The sequence below is a fragment of the Penicillium lagena genome, assembly GCF_028827675.1.
Source record: "Penicillium lagena strain IBT 129212 chromosome Unknown utg000006l_segment0_segment0, whole genome shotgun sequence".
NCBI lineage: Eukaryota > Fungi > Ascomycota > Eurotiomycetes > Eurotiales > Aspergillaceae > Penicillium > Penicillium lagena.
This window is the reverse complement of record NW_026623227.1, coordinates 1,306,237-1,328,138: the sequence shown is the minus strand read 5'-3', so window position 1 is coordinate 1,328,138 and position 21,902 is coordinate 1,306,237. Positions and strand designations below refer to the sequence as shown.

At 49.5% G+C, this 21,902-nt stretch overlaps 7 protein-coding genes across 7 annotated transcripts; 3 read left to right on the top strand and 4 right to left on the bottom strand.

Moving 5' to 3' along the window:
* Positions 1-171: 171 nt before the first annotated feature.
* N7510_008674 (putative COP9 subunit 3) lies at positions 172-1,903 on the bottom strand (the record flags this gene model as incomplete). The annotated part of the gene is made up of 5 exons (XM_056980599.1): positions 172-654; positions 717-878; positions 930-1,375; positions 1,422-1,674; positions 1,733-1,903. The coding sequence occupies 5 exons, from the start codon at positions 1,901-1,903 to the stop codon at positions 172-174; spliced, it is 1,515 nt and encodes a 504-aa protein (XP_056830808.1).
* A 323-nt stretch (positions 1,904-2,226) lies between these two features.
* N7510_008673 (glutamate-5-semialdehyde dehydrogenase) lies at positions 2,227-3,716 on the top strand (the record flags this gene model as incomplete). Its single annotated transcript, XM_056980598.1, has 3 exons — positions 2,227-2,527; positions 2,582-2,743; positions 2,800-3,716. 3 exons carry the CDS (start codon positions 2,227-2,229, stop codon positions 3,714-3,716), a joined length of 1,380 nt encoding a protein of 459 aa, XP_056830807.1.
* Positions 3,717-4,003: 287 nt separating this feature from the next.
* N7510_008672 (putative mitochondrial carrier protein) lies at positions 4,004-6,361 on the bottom strand (the record flags this gene model as incomplete). The annotated part of the gene is made up of 8 exons (XM_056980597.1): positions 4,004-4,081; positions 4,162-4,529; positions 4,628-4,732; positions 5,149-5,303; positions 5,362-5,498; positions 5,552-5,827; positions 5,883-6,203; positions 6,257-6,361. 8 exons carry the CDS (start codon positions 6,359-6,361, stop codon positions 4,004-4,006), a joined length of 1,545 nt encoding a protein of 514 aa, XP_056830806.1.
* An 862-nt stretch (positions 6,362-7,223) lies between these two features.
* Positions 7,224-8,823, top strand: N7510_008671 (RNA-binding protein; the record flags this gene model as incomplete). Its single annotated transcript, XM_056980596.1, has 7 exons — positions 7,224-7,306; positions 7,563-7,619; positions 7,676-7,775; positions 7,830-8,066; positions 8,123-8,204; positions 8,256-8,304; positions 8,613-8,823. The coding sequence occupies 7 exons, from the start codon at positions 7,224-7,226 to the stop codon at positions 8,821-8,823; spliced, it is 819 nt and encodes a 272-aa protein (XP_056830805.1).
* Positions 8,824-8,997: 174 nt separating this feature from the next.
* Positions 8,998-13,276, top strand: N7510_008670 (uncharacterized protein; the record flags this gene model as incomplete). Its single annotated transcript, XM_056980595.1, has 4 exons — positions 8,998-9,033; positions 9,092-11,747; positions 11,805-12,290; positions 12,651-13,276. 4 exons carry the CDS (start codon positions 8,998-9,000, stop codon positions 13,274-13,276), a joined length of 3,804 nt encoding a protein of 1,267 aa, XP_056830804.1.
* Positions 13,277-13,500: 224 nt separating this feature from the next.
* N7510_008669 (uncharacterized protein) lies at positions 13,501-14,441 on the bottom strand (the record flags this gene model as incomplete). Its single annotated transcript, XM_056980594.1, has 3 exons — positions 13,501-13,758; positions 13,868-14,096; positions 14,224-14,441. The coding sequence occupies 3 exons, from the start codon at positions 14,439-14,441 to the stop codon at positions 13,501-13,503; spliced, it is 705 nt and encodes a 234-aa protein (XP_056830803.1).
* Positions 14,442-15,337: 896 nt separating this feature from the next.
* N7510_008668 (uncharacterized protein) lies at positions 15,338-16,620 on the bottom strand (the record flags this gene model as incomplete). Its single annotated transcript, XM_056980593.1, has 3 exons — positions 15,338-15,469; positions 15,678-15,870; positions 16,139-16,620. The coding sequence occupies 3 exons, from the start codon at positions 16,618-16,620 to the stop codon at positions 15,338-15,340; spliced, it is 807 nt and encodes a 268-aa protein (XP_056830802.1).
* Positions 16,621-21,902: the final 5,282 nt, after the last annotated feature.

Here is a 21,902-nt window from a genome sequence, read left to right as displayed (position 1 = left end):
TGCCAGTGTATTACAACCGGAAGGGATCATAACGATCCCTATAAGCATATACCTATCGATATACTACTGGGCACGTACGCCTAGGTGACTTGATCTACGACAGCCGGAGGCCGAAGAATCTCACCCAACTTCAAGATGTTCATCACGTCATAATTGAATTGGATAGCAGCCTTAGTGCAAATCGCCCATGATATCCTCGTCCATATCCAATCCAGCCTGCTCGCTCGCGTTGATCTCGCCGGACCCGGCCCACAACTGATTCTTCTGCGCATTGTCGATATATTCATCACTCAATCCCAGCTGGTGGTTGCTCTGTTCGAGATTGTCCATCAACGTCTTCAATGATCGGCCCTCGTTCCTCAGTTGAACCTGCATCTCCATCTCGTGCGACAGTCGGGGGAAATGTGACACGGTTGAAAGACGGAGCATCGTCGAGCTAGTCCGTTTCTGGGAATGGAGTAATCGCGCGCCTAAATCACCCGACATAACCAAGGACGCAATGATTGACTCGGCGTCCTCTTCGGTGGTAGGCCAAGGGAGTGCCTGCTCCGCAAGATCGGCCATGGTCAAGGCAGCAAAGGTCTTTCCCAGTCTGATTACTGTGTGCTTATAAAAGGCATTCAACACCTGCGCGACAAGGCCCGTGTTGTTGTCCTGTGGGGATACATCAGTAAGATTGAAACATCCAAAATCAAGATAGGTCGGCCATAGCTTACCATGCTCCAGACATGCTCAGCAGCATTCACCTCGGCCTTCAATTTTCCGACATCATCACGCTCAAAAGACTGGGCAAGTGTGATGTACGGCCGAGCTAGGGACTGATACATCTTCGCCGCATGTGGACTCGTCAAACTCGGAGGGGAGCATAGCTGGGCCATCTATTATCAGCAACTCGCAGCTCACAAGAGGAATCCCATCTCGTCACCTACCTTTCCCTTCTCAAGCAAACCCACTAGAATCCATTTCTTGTAGGCCTCCACCATGATCATGCTCAAGGAGCCGGCAATAGGCATTGAGACGACAATCCCGAGAAAGTGCAATGCCTTGCGCCATTGTTTCAAGGCCATGTATATCATGCCCCCATAAAGGAAGTATTGCAGGCAATCCTTGGATGACAGTTTGGATGACAAGCCCGAGGCGTCACCCATGAAAGCGAGGCTGGACTCGTGCTCTGAACAGAGCAGAGGTTGGGTAGCTTTGGAATCTGTTCGACCGACTAGGGCAGGGAAATAACAAATGTGTCTATCCAAGACTGGAAGGGCGCAAGAGTACGTCCGAGCGCGCAGGCAGAGTCGAACGAGGAGCAAATGGGTCGAGGTGAAGACAGCACAGGAAGGGTCGAGGCGGAGCATAGCATCCCTGACCAAGCGTGCACCTAGCAAGGGCTATAGATGGTCAGAAACGAGTCGAGTGGATCTAACCGCGAGATAAGCTTGCCTGTGAAGCTGCCTGTGCAGCTTTCCCCGCGAGTTCGACAAGCTGGCGCCATTCCTGGCCCACATATCTGGCCTGGACGCGATCGAAGTTCTTAAGAAATTGTACGGCCCTTTTCCACAGCTTTCCCGTAGGCCACACGTCCCCCGGGAGTGTTTCGTTCGTCCTTTCCTTGGCGTTCTGGATCTGTAACCGCAGGATGAACAAAAAGGCGACTGAATCGGCGGATGGATCGAAATTCTATCCAAGGGATTAGCTTCCGAGCAACAAATTGGCTAAACCCGAACATGCCACGTACGTCGAGGACAGAATCGTCGCGGGCGAAGGTGCTGAGAGCGTCGGTGGAGAGCAGATGGCGAAAGTAGGCCACGAGGTCGCGTATGCGGTCGTCATAGAGCTCATCGGATAGGTCTGTGTAGTTGTGTAGGCGTGCAGAGGCCGAGGTGAGCTCTGCGAGGGAGACGGTCATGTTGGCCTAGGGAAGTGGTTGAATGTGTAGAAGGGAAAGAGTGAAGGACAGAAGAAAGTAACTAGTAGGATGACGGAAGGAAGGCTAGTTGACCAGGACCACTCAACTCAGGTGATCTTTTCTCTTCTGCTTCTTCTTCTTTCACCCAACACTATTCTAATTACTACAAGGTACATAGTTATTACTACCGACTATTACATTGATTGTATCTCCCGGGACTGACTCACGCCAACCCTCCCCCCACTTCAACTTCAACTTCTTTTCGCCGCCTCGCCCCGAACATTCTCCCTCACACTCTCCCTCAACCACAAACCACCCACACCATGTCGTTAACCGACTCAGCTGCCGCAGATGTGGCTGGAAGCGCGTCCCTCGCCTCTCGTCGCCTGGCGACACTATCAAATCCCGCCCGGAATGAAGCCCTCACGGCACTCCACCTCGCCCTCGACCAGAACCGGGATACTATTCTCGCCGCTAATGCTAGGGATGTCGAGGCTGCGACGCGCGCGGCTGAAAGTGGCAATCTGAACCACAGTGTGCTCAAACGACTTGATCTTTCACGGCCGGGCAAGTACGATGACATGTTGGAGGGCATCTTGAGCGTGCGGGATTTGGCCGATCCAGGTGAGTGCGGCAATGCGTCTTCAATTGGATTAGACTGACACGAAAGTCGAAAAGTGGGCAAAGTAACCCTGCGGACCCTTCTCGATGATGGCCTTACGTTGGAAAGAGTCAGCTGTCCTATCGGTGTCCTGTTAATCATCTTCGAGGCTCGCCCGGAGGTCATCGCGAACATTGCTGCGCTAGCCATCAAGTCGGGCAATGCCGCTATCCTCAAAGGTATGTGTTTCTTTTGTAAATATATGGAATGTCTCATCAATCTGACATGTATGTAGGTGGTAAGGAATCCATGGAATCATTCGTGGCTATTGCAAACGTCGTGTCCGAAGCCCTCGCATGCTCTCAGGTGCCAGAAGGATCCATTCAGCTGGTGAAGACCCGCGATGCCGTGTCGTCCCTATTGGCCCAGGATTCACTGATTGACCTTGTCATCCCGCGTGGCTCAAATGACTTGGTTCGCTTCGTCAAGGACAATACCAAGATCCCGGTGCTGGGGCATGCTGACGGTCTTTGTTCTGCCTACGTACACTCGGACGCAAATGTTGATACCGCTGTCAAGGTGATCGTGGATTCGAAGACCGACTACCCGGCAGCTTGCAATTCGCTGGAGTCTCTACTTGTCCACCAGGATGTTCTCGAATCAGTCTTTCCCGCCATTGGCAAGGCGCTGCTGGATAAAGGAGTCTCTCTTCGGTGTGATGAAGCGTCACGAAGTGCCTTGACGAAAATGCTACCTGAAGACCAGGCAGCACTCGTACAGGCTGCCGTAGACTCTGACTACAACACCGAATTCCTAGACCTTGTCTTGGCCGTGAAAACAGTGCCCTCAACCAATCCGCCGAGCTCGGCTGTGGAGGCGGCCGTTGCACATATCAATGCGCATTCGTCCAAACACACGGATATCATTCTGACCGAGTCCAAAGAAGTCGCTGACTTGTTCATGAGCGGTATTGATAGCGCCGGAGTTTTCTGGAATGCGTCGACGAGGTTCGCGGATGGGATGCGTTTTGGGTTTGGCACCGAAGTCGGCATCAGCACCAACAAGATTCATTCTCGGGGGCCGGTCGGGCTGGAGGGCCTGACAATCTACAAGTACTTGATCCGAGGCAATGGGCATCGGGCGGGAGATTACCACGATGGGGACGGTGGGCGCAAATATATCCATACGAGTCTGCCCACCAGCGAGAGATAGGAGGCATAGAATAAAAAATAGAACAAATCTTGAACATTCCGCAATCATAAAAGAGATCAGGACCAAGCCTGGTGTATTTTTCTTCTGGCCTCCCCCTTCATCCGTAATCCGATCTCTCAGCCTCACCACTGACGTTCTGCCACTTTAGGTACAAAAACCGTAGGTTTCTCGGGGAATTCGAGAAAGAAGTTCCAGTAGCGAGTGCGTCGGGGCGACCATGTGCCCATCACGAGAGACGCTTTCACTCGGCCAGCCAGAGGCCCACACCACCGTTCTCATCAGGTCCTTTAGACCTTGAAGCCGCGAGACCTTCTGCGGCCACGAGCCCGCTCAAACTTCCGACCCTTGCTGGCCACGTACGGCTTCTGTTCAACTGTTAGCATGCCAAGTCCCGTATTATTCCCCGGCAGAATATCCTATCATCAGGGATCCAAAGGACACGTACCTTGTCGGTGTGAGGACCGAAACCGAAGTGCTTCACAGCCTCGCGAGCGTTCTTGGGGCCACGGAGGAGGAGCGTGTTGGCTCCGGTGGGAGCGCGCAGAGCAAGCTGGTCCAGGGTCAGGGTCTCACCACCGGCCTTCTCGATGCGAGCGCGAGCAGTGGCGGTGAAGCGGAGAGCAGCGATGGACAGCTTGGGAATGGTCAGAAGGCGGTTGTCGTCCGTGACGGTACCGATGACCACGACGGTCTTGCCCTTCTGCGACTCGTTGATGTTCGAGGCGACCCGCGAGAGGGAAACCGGGGGGCGGTTGATCCGCGACATAAAGAGGCGACGCAGAACGGCCTTGTTGAAGTTGGACTCGGTCCGACCTGTTCAAATGTCCACAATCAGCGGGCGGCTCTCAACCGTAGAAAATTTTGTCTGTGTCTGCCGTGCAGCAGACGAGGATCGAAGGGGTGAATCATACGGGCAAGGAAGCGGTACAGCTTCACCAGGACCTGGAGATAGACGTTCTCGCTCTTAGGCGCCTTGCGGTGGCTGTTGCGCACATGGTGACGGTCCAAGTCGATACCTGTAATGGCACACACACGATCAGTCAGTCATTCAAACAGTCCGATAAGACGGGATTGTCGTCGAAGGAGAAGAAAAGAGAAGTTGAGGTAGACACATACCCATGGCTGCTGGTATTGATTGAACTGGGAGGTTGGCTTGTCGGTCGGGGCACCCGGGATGGAAGTGAAGGAGTTTTTGGGACGGGCGACATTTCTGTGTGCGGGTTGAGCCCTACGCTAGGCCCGATCGGGTAGATAGGTCATGTGATATTAATGCCTGAGGCGAATGGATAGTCTTTCCTTTGATTACGTGACTCCGAAACCCGGAATGAACCAAAAAGGCTTGCGGTCTAAGTATATGCTTCCTCTTCTCGACCCCCCAGACTCACGAAGAAATCACGTGTCAGCTCAAAGCTGAGCCAACTGCTGGCCATACTGGGCGCCACTTTTAGCAGGTTGGGCCCGATCCCCTTGAACAGGCCGCGCATCCCTTCCTCCGTCACAATCACACGGACTGCATCCCAGATGGACTTGTATTTGTAGCCCATTCCGGACATGGTGTTGATCTGGAAACGCCGGCGCAACACGTCACTACACTCCGGTTAGTGGTTGTCTTTGGTTTTTCCCCTCAGAGAGAGATGCAACATACAATGGATAGGTGCAAGTTTGTGCCACGGCCCCCGAGATGGCCCCGGCTAGGAGCTTTCGATAAGGACTAGGGTTCTTGTCCCCTTCGGGCGTCAGATATTGGCGCACCGATTCGTAGGTCATAAAATTCAGCCCGACCTGGAACGCGGGGGGGTTAGTCGCCACGGGGACAATTCGGGCACGGAACTCACGTAAGGAGCAACGCCGGCGACGGTAGGGACGATGCCTCGATAGAGGGCAATCATGCCACCCTCATTTCTGTAGATCAATACCAGGGTGGTGAACATTCCCGGCAATTTGCCCTGGTCGTGCTTGCCAAGGTCCGCAAACGAAGCCGATTGTATAGAGAGCCGGGTTCGAACGATATCCAGGGGGTAGGTGACCGTCACGGAAGTGATGCCGGCGAGTCCTCCGCACACGAGACGGCGGAGTGGGGTGATGTCGCCGTCCGGGGTCGTTTCTGCGAACTTGAGGAAACCATTAGCCCTGTCTCTGGCAACATCAGAAGCAGATTCCGCCCACCTTCTTGTAGAAATTGTAGCTTCCAAACTGCACTGCAGAATAGGGAATAATGCGAATACAATTCGTCCCATTCCCTCGCATGAAGCCCCGCCAGCCTTCCTCTCGTTTCATTTTCCCAAGGGCTTTCCAGATCGACAGCTTATATTCTTCCCTACCAACACTTTGGATTTGAAGGAGGATCTTCAGTCGTTCGAGGGGTGACACGAGTGTCCGGGAAACTGCGCCCGCAACACCGCCGGCTAGGAATGCAGCCGTGACGGGTTCTGCTAGTTTTATTCTGGCTATATCGTAGGCAGAAAGGGTCCGGCGATCCATGGTCTCCTAATGCGCAGTCAGCACCCTCGCTCTATGAAACCGATCGGGGTCCAACCCACCTTGGCCGATGGAGATGATGATAATTGGGGCAGGCTCTGTAATTTGGGATTTGCGGGACTTCCCAACTCCTCTTTCTGAGTAGCATCGTGGCGATTTAAGCTCATTTTGGCTGGATCACCATCGGTGTTGGGAGAACCAGGTTCTAAAGAAGCACCCCCAAACACGTGAAGCCTTGGGATGGGCCCCTCTTCCGACGGGCTTGTGGTGGTTCCCGCTGCGTGGTGGGCGGCTGAAGATCGGAAGGGCAGCGTTTAGACAAAGTGAGACGTAACAAAGAGAGCACAGGGGATCTGTGTTGCTAGCAACGAGCTGGCCATGAAGGTAGAATAGCGTGAGGCACCCGGTGATCTACAGGAGCATCAATGGGACGGATGGAGCTGCCAGGTCTGTGTGGGTGGGCATGAAATCGACCTCCAAAGGGACCTGGGGAGGACTGGGTGAGAGAGTGTCTGGTGGGATTCCGCGCGGATGAGACCAATGCGCGGGAGGAGGTGCAGCAGATAAAGGGGGATGGTCTACCGAAGGAGCGACCGAGAGGACGTGCCAGGAACGAGAGGCGAAAGCAGATGAGCTGATAGAGAGGGAGAGAGAGCGTGCGAGAGGAGAAAGAGAGAGAGAGACAAGAGATAGTCCCGACGGACTGCCGAGATTGACGGTCTCGCCCGACCGGTAACTTATGTAGCTCGTTGCAGGCCTCAGTCCTATATAATTGAATCAAGAATGTTTCTAACATTTCATTTGTGACCATCAATGACTATAATCATAATAATTACTACTATTACTGTTCAATTGTTGTTGTTAGTTACTACTACTGCATATATGTTAGACCATTCTGCGCGATCGGGCCCTCTGCCCGGCCGGAGTCGCGGCCCTTTGTTCTCCTCGCCCAACCCTCCCTTCTGATTCTTCATCACTTCCATCTCCCTTCCTCACCTTCCCCAATCTTCCGTCGATCCAAACGCCATCATGTCTCGTTCAGGAACCACTCTCTATGTCAGTGGCTTTGGCCATGGCACCCGCGCCCGCGATCTTGCCTACGAGTTCGAACGGTATGTGCCGCCGCTTTCGTGTCCTTGGAGCCGCGACCTTCGATTTCCATCTGCCCCGCCGCCCCCCTCAATCAAGCTCAGCTGCTTGCCATCGATCTCCTGAAACGGTGGAGCCCGGGTTGGTTTGGGTGGAAAGCTTCCAAAACGTGTGGCCCTGTTTCTCGGGGCGCAGCGTCGATATATATTGCTATTGGTCCTTCATGGCCGCTTTGCTTCGTTTGCGATGATGGTTGCAAAATACTGACAGTTGCGCTAGCTACGGACGTCTCGTTCGTTGTGATATTCCGGCACCGCGTACCCCATCGAGCCGCCTGTAAGTTGAGCATTGATGTTGAGATCCCTTGATTCTGGTCTGACGGCAGGATTTAGGTTCGCTTTCGTTGAGTACGAGAGCCGCCGTGATGCCGACGATGCCTATCATGAGATGCACAACAAGCGAATTGGGCGCGATGATCTTCTCAAGATCGAGGTAGGCGATTCTTGCTCCCTTGAGTGGTTCATTTGGGATCTAACTGGTCGCTAGTGGGCCCGTACGCCGCCTTCGGCGTCCTGGAGATTCGACTCCGGCCGGGACCGGGACCGCCGTCGGGACCGCACCCCCCTCGCCGTGGCCGTTCCCCATCGCCTCGCCGCAGCCGTGGTGACTATTCCCCTCGTCGGGATGACCGGTACGAACGAGACCATGACCGCCATGATCGGGACTCTGACCGCCGGGACCGTGACTACGATCGTCGGGATCGCGACTCTGATCGCCGAGACCGTGAGCGCTCCCGGGACCGCTCCCGCAGCCCGGAGGACAAGGAACGTGACGCCAAGGACGACAGAGACCGACGCGAGGAGGACCGAGAGCGGCGCGACGAAGAGCGTGAAAATGGACCGAACGGCGAAGAGAGGAAAGGTATGTCTATTTGAAACACCCTTCGACGGGCGGATGGCTGACGTTGCGTAGTACCCCTGGACCCTATGCCTACCGCTCATGATGAGCTTGATACTGCTGAGTAGGTCGACTCAGTGCCTCGCCGTTTCGACATCTCCAGCGATTGAGCGGCACCTGTCTCTCCCCACAGCCATTCCGGCCTGTCCGTGATGGCACTTGGGGGCCCCTCGAGGAAAGGAAAGGCAAGAAAGGTTACTACACCCCAAGGCCAAGGCCCCCTGCGTCTTGTGGCATCTCTCCCCTTTTCTCGAATCTCTGTTTGTTGCAATTCCGTCGGTAGCTGGGAGTCCAGTGAATGGTTGACCCGTGTTTGATATTTTGTGTTTGTGCGTGTGCGTTTCCCTGGTGTTGGTAATTCATCTTGGTCAGCAGCTCGGATACCACCGAAACGAACGTCGAGCGATTACTTGAAGCCCTCGCCCGTCGATCGTCGTTCATGAATACCGTCCGCCATCGTCTTACTCGCACATTTAATATGAACGCTCTTCCCCCCACCCTCCGTCTCCATTGCCCGCGATGTGCGACCGTCCAGACCTCCGCAGACCCCTTCGAGAACCACCGTAGCGCTCGCCAGGAGTAAACGTATGATTTGGAGGGCCTTTTGCTGTAGCGAGCTCAATCAAGCCTTAATTAGCCCATCCGTAATGAGATTGTTTGAACTGGTAACTAACTCGGATGACGTATTGGGCTTCAATCCCCGAACTTCCCCTCTTCAACCTCCATCATCATCATCACCACCCCCGTACTGTATATCATGGATCAGCCCAAGGGAATCAGAATCGCCATTGATGTATGTATGATCTCGCCCTTTCACCTTCTGCCCCCCACTCGCTAACGTGGTGGTCCAGCGAGGCGGGACTTTTACAGATTGCGTGGGCAACCCGGGAACGGGGCGCTTGGAAGATGACATTGTTATCAAGCTACTATCCGAAGATCCCTCCAACTACCAGGATGCACCGTTGGAAGGCATTCGGCGCATCCTTTCCCGGTTTACGGGCCGTGAAATTCCTCGCGGCGAGCCTATCGACACATCCCTGATCCAAAGCATTCGCATGGGCACTACCGTGGCCACGAATGCTTTGTTGGAGCGGAAAGGCGAGAGAATTGCGCTGGTGGTCAGTAAAGGCTTCAAGGACTGCCTTCAGATTGGCAATCAGTCCCGGCCCAAGATCTTTGACTTGGCGATCAAACGGCCCGAGGTGCTCTATGAAGAGGTCGTCGAGATAGATGAGCGCGTGACTCTGGAGGATTATGCAGAAGATCCCGAACGTAACGTCACAGCGACAGTCCCTCGGGAACAGATGGCCCCAGGAGCCGACATTGTGCGAGGCTTGTCCTCGGAAGCAGTCCGCATCTTGAAACGGCCATCGGAGAGCACGGTGAGATCTCAGCTGCAGCGAATATATGACCATGGAATCCGCAGTATCGCCGTGTGTCTCATGCATGGATACACTTTTCCTGACCACGAGGCGCTGGTGGGGAGAATTGCTACCGAGATAGGCTTCCAACATGTCAGCCTGAGCCACCAGCTTATGCCAATGATCAAACTGATCCCGCGAACAACTTCAGCATGTGCCGATGCATATCTGACTCCAACGATCAGGAAATATATTGCCGGATTCCAGGCGGGCTTTGAGGGCGGACTGGGAACCGAGAGTGTGAAGCGACAAGAAGGTGCTCGAGGTGCACGCTGCGAGTTCATGCAGTCGGACGGTGGTTTAGTAGACGTGGACCAGTTTTCCGGCCTGCGAGCCATCCTGTCCGGCCCAGCAGGCGGCGTGGTTGGATATGCATTGACTTCATATGATCCGGTGTCCAAGATCCCAGTTATTGGTTTTGATATGGGTGGTACCAGTACAGATGTTAGCAGATACGGATCTGGTCGATACGAACATGTGTTTGAAACAACCACTGCCGGAGTGACCATACAATCCCCCCAGCTCGATATCAACACTGTGGCTGCAGGAGGCGGCTCTAGGCTCTTTTACCGCAATGGTCTCTTTGTAGTGGGCCCAGAATCAGCAGGCGCGCATCCAGGACCAGCGTGTTATCGCAAAGGTGGACCGCTGACGGTGACGGATGCGAATCTCTTCCTTGGTCGACTGGTCCCTGATTTCTTTCCCAAGATTTTTGGCCGCAATGAAAACCAGGGGTTGGACGAGCACGCGAGTCGGGATTTATTCGAGCAACTGACAAAAGAAATCAATGCTGAATTATCCAAAGGAGGCCAGGATAGAGAAATGAGCCCCGATGAGGTTGCCTTTGGCTTCGTCAAAGTCGCCAATGAGACAATGACTCGCCCGATTCGGTCTCTGACAGAAGCAAAAGGACATGATACTTCGAAGCACCGACTAGCTACGTTTGGAGGTGCTGGTGGCCAACACGCAGTGGCTATTGCCGAGAGTCTGGGGATTCGACAAATCCTAATTCACCGATATTCGTCCGTACTTTCTGCGTACGGAATGGCTTTGGCCGATGTGGTTGATGAGAACCAAGAGCCAGAGTCTAAAACATGGGTTGAGGATGACGAGGCGGTTCGGCAAGAGCTCAGGCGAAAGATGGAAGATTTGAAGCAAAGATCCAAACAAAGGCTACATGACCAAGGATTTGACGATGAATCCATAGTATTCGAAGAATATCTCAACATGAGATACCGCGGAACAGAATCTTCGCTCATGATAGTCAACCCCAGCAAAGAAGAAGCAGGGCTTCACGGTGGTGCCGATGACTGGGCTTTTGGGAAAGCCTTTATCGAGCATCATGAGCAAGAGTTTGGCTTTACCCTCCCTGATCGAGACATCATCGTGGATGATGTACGGGTTAGGGGAATCGGGAAGAGCTTCCAAATGTCTGAGAAGACCGTGGATCAGCAGCTCCAAGAGTCTCGACCCAAGGACGTAGTGGATGGAGCATATCGCATGTCTCGGGTGTTCTTCGAAAACGGCCGCCATGAAACCCCAATTTACAAGCTGGATGGTTTGAATATCGATGATCGGGTGACGGGACCAGCAATTCTGGCTGATGATACGCAAACAATCGTCGTGCCACCAGGTGCCACGGCACTCTTGACAAAGACCCATGTTGTCATCAACATAGGGGAGGCCGACGGCAAAAGCACCAGAATAGATACAGCCACCGTGGACCCTATTATGCTCAGTGTATTCTCCCATCGTTTTATGGCCATTGCCGAACAAATGGGTCGTGCATTGCAGAAGACAAGCGTGAGTACGAATGTCAAAGAACGACTTGACTACTCGTGTGCCTTGTTCGACGCCGACGGCGGGCTCGTTGCAAATGCACCACATCTGCCAGTCCACCTTGGCAGCATGTCCACTTGTGTCCGCACTCAGGCCCGCATTTGGCAGGGCAAGTTGAAGCCCGGCGATGTTATTGTGTCCAACCACCCCGAATTTGGTGGAACACATCTTCCCGATATCACCGTCCTCCAGCCCGCTTTCAGCCAGGGGAAAATTATATTCTATGTAGCATCTCGAGCGCATCATGGTAAGAGCCTCACCTCCGATGAGAAAAAGAGATTTCGCTTCCTCTAACTTCTTCTAGCCGATATTGGGGGCATTCTTCCCGGCTCCATGCCACCTCATTCCAAGGAATTGTACCAGGAGGGTGCGGCAATCAAAAGCGAGAAACTGGTGTCAGAGGGCCGGTTCAACGAAAAACGGATCACCGAGCTTCTTTACGATGAACCGGCTAAATACCCCGACTGCAGTGGTACTCGCTGCTTGCCGGATAATCTGAACGACCTCAAGGCCCAAATTGCTGCAAACAAGAAAGGTATCAACTTGATCAGTGCTTTGATCGAGGAATACGGCGAAGAGGTTGTCTCGTTCTACATGCGACACATTCAAGACAATGCAGAGCTTAGTGTGCGCAATCTGTTAAAAGAAGTCAGCAAGAAGTTCTCCGGTCAAGACCTCCGAGCCATTGACTATATGGACGACGGAAGCCCTATCCAACTGAAGATCTCCGTCAATGAGGAGAGTGGCGAGGCTGTTTTTGATTTTGATGGAACAGGGCCCGAGGTGTACGGTAAGTACCCGCCGGATAAACCAAGGTAGTGAGTTCTACAAGAAGAGGATTGACTTATTATGCCAGGCAATATCAACGCCCCTGAGGCTGTTACTTACTCCGCTATCATATATTGCCTGCGATGTCTGATATCTGCGGACATTCCTCTAAATCAGGGCTGTTTGAAGCCAATCAACGTTCGAATTCCTCCAAATTGTCTTTTGTCACCATCCGAATCAGCCGCAGTAGTAGGCGGCAATGTTCTCACGGTAGGGCAACCCTTCATTGAAAATCGGTGAAGGCGCAAGGCTCACTCTTTCTCCAACGTTTAGAGTCAACGCGTAACAGATGTTATTTTGAAATGCTTCCACGCCTGTGCAGCTTCGCAGGGTGATACAAATAACCTGACCTTCGGATTTGGCGGCAATATGCTTGGGAAAACAGAGACCAAAGGGTTTGGATACTATGAAACGATCGCTGGAGGCAGCGGGGCCGGGCCAAACTGGGAAGGCACCTCAGGCGTTCACACGCATATGACCAACACACGAATAACCGATGCTGAAGTGTTCGAGAGGAGGTACCCCGTCTTGCTTCGGGAGTTCAGCCTACGGCCCAACTCAGGGGGGAGCGGCCAGCATCGTGGCGGTGATGGAGTGGTTCGGGATATCGAGTTCCGGATCCCTGTGCAGGTATCGATACTTTCTGAGCGAAGGGTTTACCACCCCTATGGGCTGGCAGGTGGCGAGGACGCTCAGTGTGGCCAGAATATCTGGGTCCGCAGAATACCTAAACCTGATGGAGGCTGGGAGGAAAGACACATCAATATGGGAGCGAAGAACTCGGCTCAGATGCAGCCAGGGGAACGGATCATCGTCCGCACCCCGGGGGGTGGCGGTTGGGGTCGGCCAGGAGATCAGAGCGACCTTCGTAATGAGCGAGATGCATGTCATGCTTGGCATGGTGGCTCCATTGCAAACCGCACAGCGACTCAAGAGGCCAGCATGTGAATCAACTGAGCTCAGTATTATTGTAGTGAAGATACGTTTGAATTTAGTGTTAAGGTAGAGAATAGGGCATGGTAGGAAGAATAAGACAGTATAACGCTTGCCCTTAGTCACTCTATGTTCGAGACACAGGTAGAATTCATCGGGTAGTTAAAACAGGAGCCTAGGCACCCTACAATGGAGGTACCAACATCTAGGTGCTAGTTTGCCATGCCCAGCGGAACACGTCAAGCATCATGTTGCCTAACCAGAACCTTCTGTCCAATGCGAACCAGGTCGTCATTGCTCAGTGTGTTCTTTTCGAACCCATTCATGGCCTGGTCTAACAGAGCTGCTGCAATTCTGGCCAGGTCGATGTGTGGGAGGCCAGGGATCTCCCGCGTCTCCCTCCCAGGGGCGTCGATGAGCCCAGGCTTGGCGACACAGGACTGGACGGCACCTTCAGATTTCTCCCCGTATGTAAGAATTAACGTCTCAGCTTCACCCTGGAGCGGCTCGGGTTAGCATTTCCATTGCCATATGAGATCGGGGAAGGGGGCAGGGAAAATAAACTCTGGGAACAATGGCTGTATTCCGTCTCTCATCTAGACATACCCGTAATAGGCCGTAGTTGATGAGGCCGTGGTCTTGCAGTTCTTTCGGTACCTCAGCCGGGCTGCGGGGGGCAAAATGGCCGCTCATGTAGAGAAAGCGTAGCGGTCTAGCTTGCTTGTGGCGGAGGACATCGAGTGCTTGAATGGCCGCGGTAGCGTAGTCGCGGGAAATCTTACACGTCTCCTCAAACGGGATGGTCTTGAGCTTCATCGGTGTCACTGCAATGGTCCTATTTTGGAGTCAGTGATGCTGTTCTCCGGTGTGTTCGGACTGCTGGACTGGTTGATCCCATCGTCACCAGACCGTGAAATGGAAACGTTGAGGAGTGTTTAAAATGTCAAGGAGACTAAGCATACCAGATACAGCCATCCGCATTCTCCAGCTCCTTTTTAACGCTGTCGGGATAGCTCTCAAAGTTGTCGCAGACGACAAACTTCAGCTTAGGGTTCACTAGCCGTGCGGGGTTCTCACGACGGCCAAGGGCGACGATAGATGTTATAGCCGGGTTCTCGATACCTTGGCGGATCAGCTCTGTGGCGACAAAGCCTGTCGAGCCACCGATCACAAGCTTCATAATGATATAGCCGCGGCGACAGTGAAAGGCGAAATATGTTAAATCAAATGACTTGCGGCTCTGGGATGGGTGAGATCAATCCGGAGTCCCTATTTATGTAAATTGGGTGGCGTGGGACGCCTTAACCAGCTCCGGCTCGTCAGTTTCTGTGTAGGACTTAATATTTATGCCTAAGTGAGGAATAAAATACACTATAAGAGATCTCACGCTTAGGAAACGAAGAGGAACATGAGGTTAATGCTATACCCTACTACTGAGAACGGAGCGTTAAAGCCTAGGATGTAGATGAGATTCTTTTGACTATAGGGAAATTTATTGTAAAACAAATAATTAGGAACTCCCTTCCTATTAGTTTGAAAGGTATAACTGACTAAAATAGGGGGATAAATGACTACTATAGCCATTAAGGACTAGGAATCATAGCGATAAATTACTTTTCTGCTCATTTAAGCTTTAATTTAATCTATAATCTAGCTATTATCGTTATTTTCGATTCTCTAATCGTTAGATAGGTCACTATACTCAACTTCGTAGTAGTAGGCTCTCTCTTTTAGAGATAATAATCGGAGAAAGTATAAATCCTGTGGAGGGCTGAGTCGAGTTGATATGCCGACTGGAGAGGCCAATGGCAATTTTCTAAAAGCGTAGAGAGAAGAGCTATCTAGGTGCGCGAAGTTGATAAACAATGGGCGTGGGTCGCGTGCCTGCACGTGATTAGACAGCGGCCCTGGCCCGTTACATTATTACGCTATTCTTAGAGCAGCAACTCGCGTTGGCAGTCCAGGACAGACTCTCCTAGCACTCTGTCGTGCAAGCCTTATTAGGGCAATACCCGTGATTGCAGCAGAAGCTACACAATCCCTTATACCCAAGGTCCTCTCCGCGGAGTGGGCAACCTACCTGGCCCGTAGCCGGTGGAGGTGACACGGGATCGCCGTGCTTCGTACATACGCAAGGACCGGGAGGACAATAGCCGTAGTGGCACGCGAAGCTGCACAGACCCAAGAAATTGCCAGTTTGACCAGCGGCTACGGTGCCAGCGATGCAGGTGTCTATTGTGGTTTAAAATGTGTTAACGTCAGATTCATTCGGACCCATATACACCAGTATTCAGAGAATTTGAGAGTATGGGAAGTAAGCCACCACTTACCACTAGAAGTTGACGTTGATGATGTAGTAGACGTAGAGGTTGTCGCTCCGTGCTCCGTTGCTACATCCGTTGAGGTCTCAGAGGACAATAGAAATGTGGTCGTAGAATCTGTGGTCGTATGTGAATCTGTGGTGGTAGGTGAATCTATGGTTGTAGGCGAATCTGTGGTCGTAGGTGAATCTATGGTCGTAGGTGAATCTATGGTCGTAGTTGAATCTATGGTCGTAATTGAAGATGGGGACTGTGTGAATGCTGTCGACTTCGTAGACGCGCTTAAAGCTGTGGACGCCCCTAGGGCGACGGATATTGTGGATGATGCGGGGGATACCCTGTGATGTATTAGCTGGCGTTTTTGAAGAACCAGAGAAGAGACCAGAAAGCGCAATGGTGAACGAGCTGGTATGCGTGGTAATTGCTGGCCGGCAGATAAGACCAAGACAGCGCATCAACAACGGAAACCACAAAAGAGGCTCTCTAGCAACTCGCTCTGTCAACCACAATGCAAACAACTGTCTCCACTCATCTATCCCACCATACTCCGGCGTACCTAGCAGAACGGGATTTGTTTTGAAAAACGATCCCGAGAGGGACGCCAAGGGCGATGGCCAGAACAACCGAGATGGCTACCGCTAGAATGATCCAGAAGTACCGTCGCTTGCAGCCACAGATCCGGTTGGAATCTATCTGTTCGCTAGCCGATGGCAGTTCGTGCAGTTCGTACTCATGTCGCCCGGGAATCTGCGGGCCTTCATCGAGATACGGACCGGTAGCGGCAGCTTTCTCATCCAGCAACTCGTCATGTGAAGGTGCGACATTCGTTTGTCTGTAGCTGCAAGTCTTCCTCCACTTGGCGGAGTCTTTCTGGCCAGGCACTACCTCGAGCCCACTATCCAGCACGACTTCCAGACCATCATCAGGTTCAACTTGGGCGTACTTAACGACGGGCTCGAAATGGGAGGAGTCTTGAACGTGTGAGGCCAAGCCAACGGGCTGGGCACCAAACAGCGCCGTTTTCTCCGGGTTCGACATGGTGTTGTGTCTCCGCTCTGCCTTCCCCAAGTGTTTCGTATATTCTGGCTTTGAGAGGAAAAGGTGAAATTGAGAGAGGTAGAAGTATTCCCGATAATCAGAAACGGTTGCGACTGATAAAATTGTCACCCGGATAATAAGCCCAGGGACTTGGCGAACCCACCAAATTCACCAACAGCCCCTGAAGGGGACTTCATAGGGACACCATAGCTTTTGTTATGGACCACAAATTATGTATCAGTATAATGGCCCCCAAGTAATATATCCAACTGCCGCATCCTGACGCTGACTCACCTGGCATTCTCCCAACCTAGCAGGAAATTGTGCCCCTATGTGGACAGATTTCACCTGTATGCAGAGTTTTTTCCGCTTCTCTACTACTGTATAAATGTGGACATGACAGCTAGACCTGAATATCATCGTTGTCAATCATTGTCACATGACATACACTAGTAAATTTACTAGTGGATACGCAAATTCCAGATTCCAACATTATGTTATCTCTGAAATCATAATTAAAAAAATGTCATATGATTGTATCTGGATTTCAGTCTCTGCTTTCTTTACATGACCTTCGTGTATGTCCAACGTTCCTACATGTACTACATTTGATGGTACCTTCTTCCTCTTCTGTATAGGCTCTCCCTCATTAATATGCCCTACCTCGTCCTGCTTCCTTGGCATGGGAATCAGGGGCTCTAGAATTGGAAGAAATCCTGATTCACTCTCACTAAGGCCAATTCGCCAAAATGGGTGGATATAGGCCTTGGCATTACCCACGGGACTAAAAAATCTTAGTCCCGTTGCTAGGTCCCGTTAGTCCCATAGGAATTCCTACGAGACTTCTACGGAACTATGGCTTATTTTAACTGAATAGTATTGGTCTGTTTAGTTCCTGTAGAGTAACTGGGATAGCAAAATTGGTATAGATGAGTTGAGATAAAATTCATTCATCCTCCTTGCTTGCCTGGATGGAATTTATACAACGTAGGAAAAAAAGAGTAATCGCCCCCAAAAGTCGGACTTCCAACGCTGCGCGGTTGTGGGTCCTCCCCAATCCAATGATAATTCTTCTTTTACCCACCAACTTTTGAACCTATTGCAGCCGGACTGGCGCTCGGCATAGGTGCAGTGACCTGTGATCTGCTCGGCAGCTACGTGATATATTTAGGCCTTACAGACAGGGCATCAACATGGTTGGAGAGCGGAGCTCCTGTATCGAGGGTCCTCTCAGCTACATGCCCTCCTGTATCCTAGATCCCATTATCATACACACACTCAGTATACAGAAGAGAATACGACGTTCGATTGCTTCATTTTCTATTCGGTCGACGTACTCGGCTTCGTGCTGGTCGAATTTCCCCCGGTTCTCCTGCCGGTCTGTCGGCTCTGACCTGACATGCCATTGTGCGCCCTACTCTCCCGCTCCACTATTTACAACGCCATCCCCTGTCTGTTTATAGTATAAAGTGGCTGGCCGTCATCTCTTTTGACCCATTCAAGCTCCTCCGCTCTTTTCTGATTTTCCTGGTCGTTAATTTCCGCCTGGCGGCTGATTTCACCCCACTTCTGTTTAGCCTCTCTTTCCCACTTCCGTCTTTCTCTGCCTCTACAATATCCCTTGACTGTATAGGGGCATTTGAGTCTCTAACAGAAAGAATGTCCCCTTTACATGCCCAACGCCTAGATTTAGGGGAGTTAGCCGCTTCCTGGTTGGCTAGAATACGTGATATATCTGCGGAGGCCTAGGCAGCCAAGTCCGCTTTGGTAATGCTCCCCTCATAAATTGCCTCTAAATGGCGCTGGATTTTCGCTAAATCAGGATAGGATTAGCTGAAAAGCTCTTCTCAATATTATAAATATTTTTTCATAGTTTTGTGACTATTATCGGTGGAGAATTGATAGTTGAACTTGACGCTGGTGGTGGTGGAGTGTATAGTTAGGATGCATCTGAAGCATTCCCCTTATCACTATCCCCTCTATCGTAGTCTCTAAGCTCGTATTCTATCCCTCTATCGTAGACTCTTAGATTTAGCCGTCTATCATCTCTACGAAAATAACCAACCTCTACATCGAATGGCTAAATCCTATAGATTTTGAACGTGTGCTAGACAGCTAACATTGAAGATCTATACCCGGATTTCATAGATAGAGCGGAAAAAGTCTACTTCCTCTATAAGTTACCAAAGCGCCCTATTCATTTGAATAGCTATTATGCTTGCGATAATAGTTCTTGTATGCGAGGAATGTATGTGAATCGAGTAGTTGAAGTCGATATGTGAGCTTTGATAAAAAGTAGAGTAGAAAAATCCTATTCTACTCGTAAAAATTGATGAAATCACGCGACTTAAGAGGATGTATAGCTGCTAAAAATGAGAAGAGACTATACTGTGTGGAAGTCGTGATTTAGTTTATTTATCAAATTTTTGAAGTTATCCGTAGGCGCGGACCTTGCGTCTTACTAGGTATCTTTAATTTTAAGGTTTTTAGTTAATAACGTAATAAGATCTTACTACTTATTAACTTATAGTACTTCGCGTAAGAGTTAATAGCGTCTCGCTAGTATTTCTTAAGCTCCTTGTAGATAATTTTTCAAATTTTTAATATATACTTTAGTAACGTCAGAGACCTCTTTATACGGATCGACCGTATTTTATAGCTAAAACTCTAGTAAAAAAGCTATAAGGGACTATAAAGGGATTCTTACCTATTGTAACGCTAACTTTATTCATTATTATAAGTATATTTTGCTAATCAGGGTAATTTTAGCTAGGCTAAGTATTCTATACTAATAAAGTAGTAGAGTTAACATTCTAACGTCTAATTAGTGGGCTCTATTTAGCTATTAGTTTAAGTATCAAAATACTGGTAGTGCTATATATATAGGAACCATAGTAGAGTTTAAACTAGAAAAGAATTTTCATATAAATAATATTAAGCTAATTTAGGGATAATAACCCTTAACGTATAGGCTCTATATTTTAAGTTAACCTTAATAGAATAGTTTAGTAAGGCTAGTAATGGTGATTATAGATAAAATAGAGAATAAAAAGGACTATCTCGTATACCTATTAATGATAACCATATTTACGTCTATATATTCACTCTTTTAGATAATAAGTAGGTTGTAACCCTATGTAAACTCTATACTTAACCTAGTAAAGGGTTAGGTAGAAATTAGTAGCAATTTAAGCTTACTATAGGGTTAATATCTTAGTACTACTATACCTTAGTAGATAAGGTAGTACATATATTCTATAATAGTATACTTTGAATAGACCTAATAAATTTAATTTAAAACGTGGTAGATCTTCTATATAATCACGTATAAATCATCTTACTAAAGGATTATTATAGTATGAACTAACTAGGGTTCATATGGATTCTCTATTAAAGGGATATAATAATAGTCATAATATTATGTATACCTAAAGCGATTAACTATCGAGCGTACAAAATCCCTTGGATTTAGCCTAAATAGCCTCTTTTCGCCTTTATCTCTCTAAGTCTTTTTTTATAGTCGCTAAAGAGTCTCTAATAGACCTACTCGTAAATTATTGGAGAATAGTCTTTCTTCGATATGTACTTATTTTGATACTATACCGGGGACGAACCGATTTTAATATAGCTCTACTACATAGACTACTTGTCTAGTTCTATACCTAACCCCTTAAGGTTCAACGCTATATAGGTCCTGGGCTTAGGGCTTTCTTATAAAGATATCTCGTTAGGCTAAAACTAGGATTGCTAAATATATGCCTTTAATAGATAATACTAAGATGGTAGCGAGCTACTACCAAAATAGCTCTAAAATTTCTATGGCTAGAGAGTCATTCTAGTAAGAGCTTATTTTCTATAAAGGGGCTATTAGTAGGGGTATTTTTCCTATTACGATACCTAATTAGAAAGATGAAAGGTATAAGGTATACTAAATAATTGGCATAATGCCTATTTAACTTATGTTGGTATATAAAAATTAGAGATTAGAGTAATCTAGTAGTATATCGACGGTGAATTAGAAGCCTCCTATATACTACCTCTAAAGCTTAAGAGGAATAAATAATTATAAAGAGCTCTTGGAAGTTCTATAACGTAATCCACATACGAGCCGTCCACACAAGCGACCCGTCCACTTTCGCGTCAACTTTATTGAATCATCTTCAACGCGTCATTTTTCTACCACCACCATACAAAATGCCTCTTTCTCAAGAAAGTCGAATGTAAATGGCTATTATGGCTTATAAAGAAGAAATTTCGATCCATATCAAGGGCTGCTGCAGTATTCGCGGTGCCTAAATCCGCACTTGTTGATCGACTCAAAGGAATCAATCCACGGTCGGAAACACGCGCCAATGGCCATAAATTAACAGCTCTTGAGGAGGAAGTCCTTACCAAGCAACTGCTGGATGCAGATAAACGAGGTTTTTCAATTCGACCTGAGTTTCTACATGGAATGGCGCAAATATTACTTCGTGAGCGAACAAAGGATTCTACTGCGACCATTGGGATTAATTGGGCATCCAACTTTATCAAACGCCGCCCAACGCTACGTACACAATACAACCGACGTATATTATATCAACGTGCAAAACGGGAAGATCCAAAGGTTATAAAGCCTTGGTTTGAGACTGTACGCGAAGCTATTCTTGAACATGACATCCATAAAGATGATATCTAGAATTTTGATGAAACTGGCTTCGCAATGGGGCTCTGTTCGACCTCTAAGGTTATAACCACGGTCGAGCGTAGTGAAAGACCTCGTAGGGTTATTCAGGGGAACCGCGAATGGGTCACAATCATTGAATGTGTGAGCTCAAAGGGGATATCTATACCCATATGGATCATCAAGGGCAGGATCTCAACATGCTACTTGGTATCAAGAGCCTGCTCTTTTTAATAAGGGCTATGCTATCGCAAGTAGACCGCGGCAGGACCCGCGGGTTACCCAGAAACCCGTTCTTGGCGGGTTTTGGTCTGAGCCCAGAACCCGCGACGGGTTTGGGTTTTGACATAAGAACCTGCGACGGGTTTTTAGGTGACCAAAAACCCGTAATATAGCTTCAAACAGTGCAAACATAGAAAGCCATATAAGAGACATAATTTATGCAATTTCTAGGTGTATTTTTTAGTATTTGCTTTACAATTCAAGCATATTCCTTCTATACAGGCTATAGACGGTATATATAGTGTATTCAGAGGAGATGTTAGGGAATTTGGATAATAAATTAGTTGATTGAATTGATTTAAACTACAAAGCTATCTATGACTAACCTCGTAGCCCT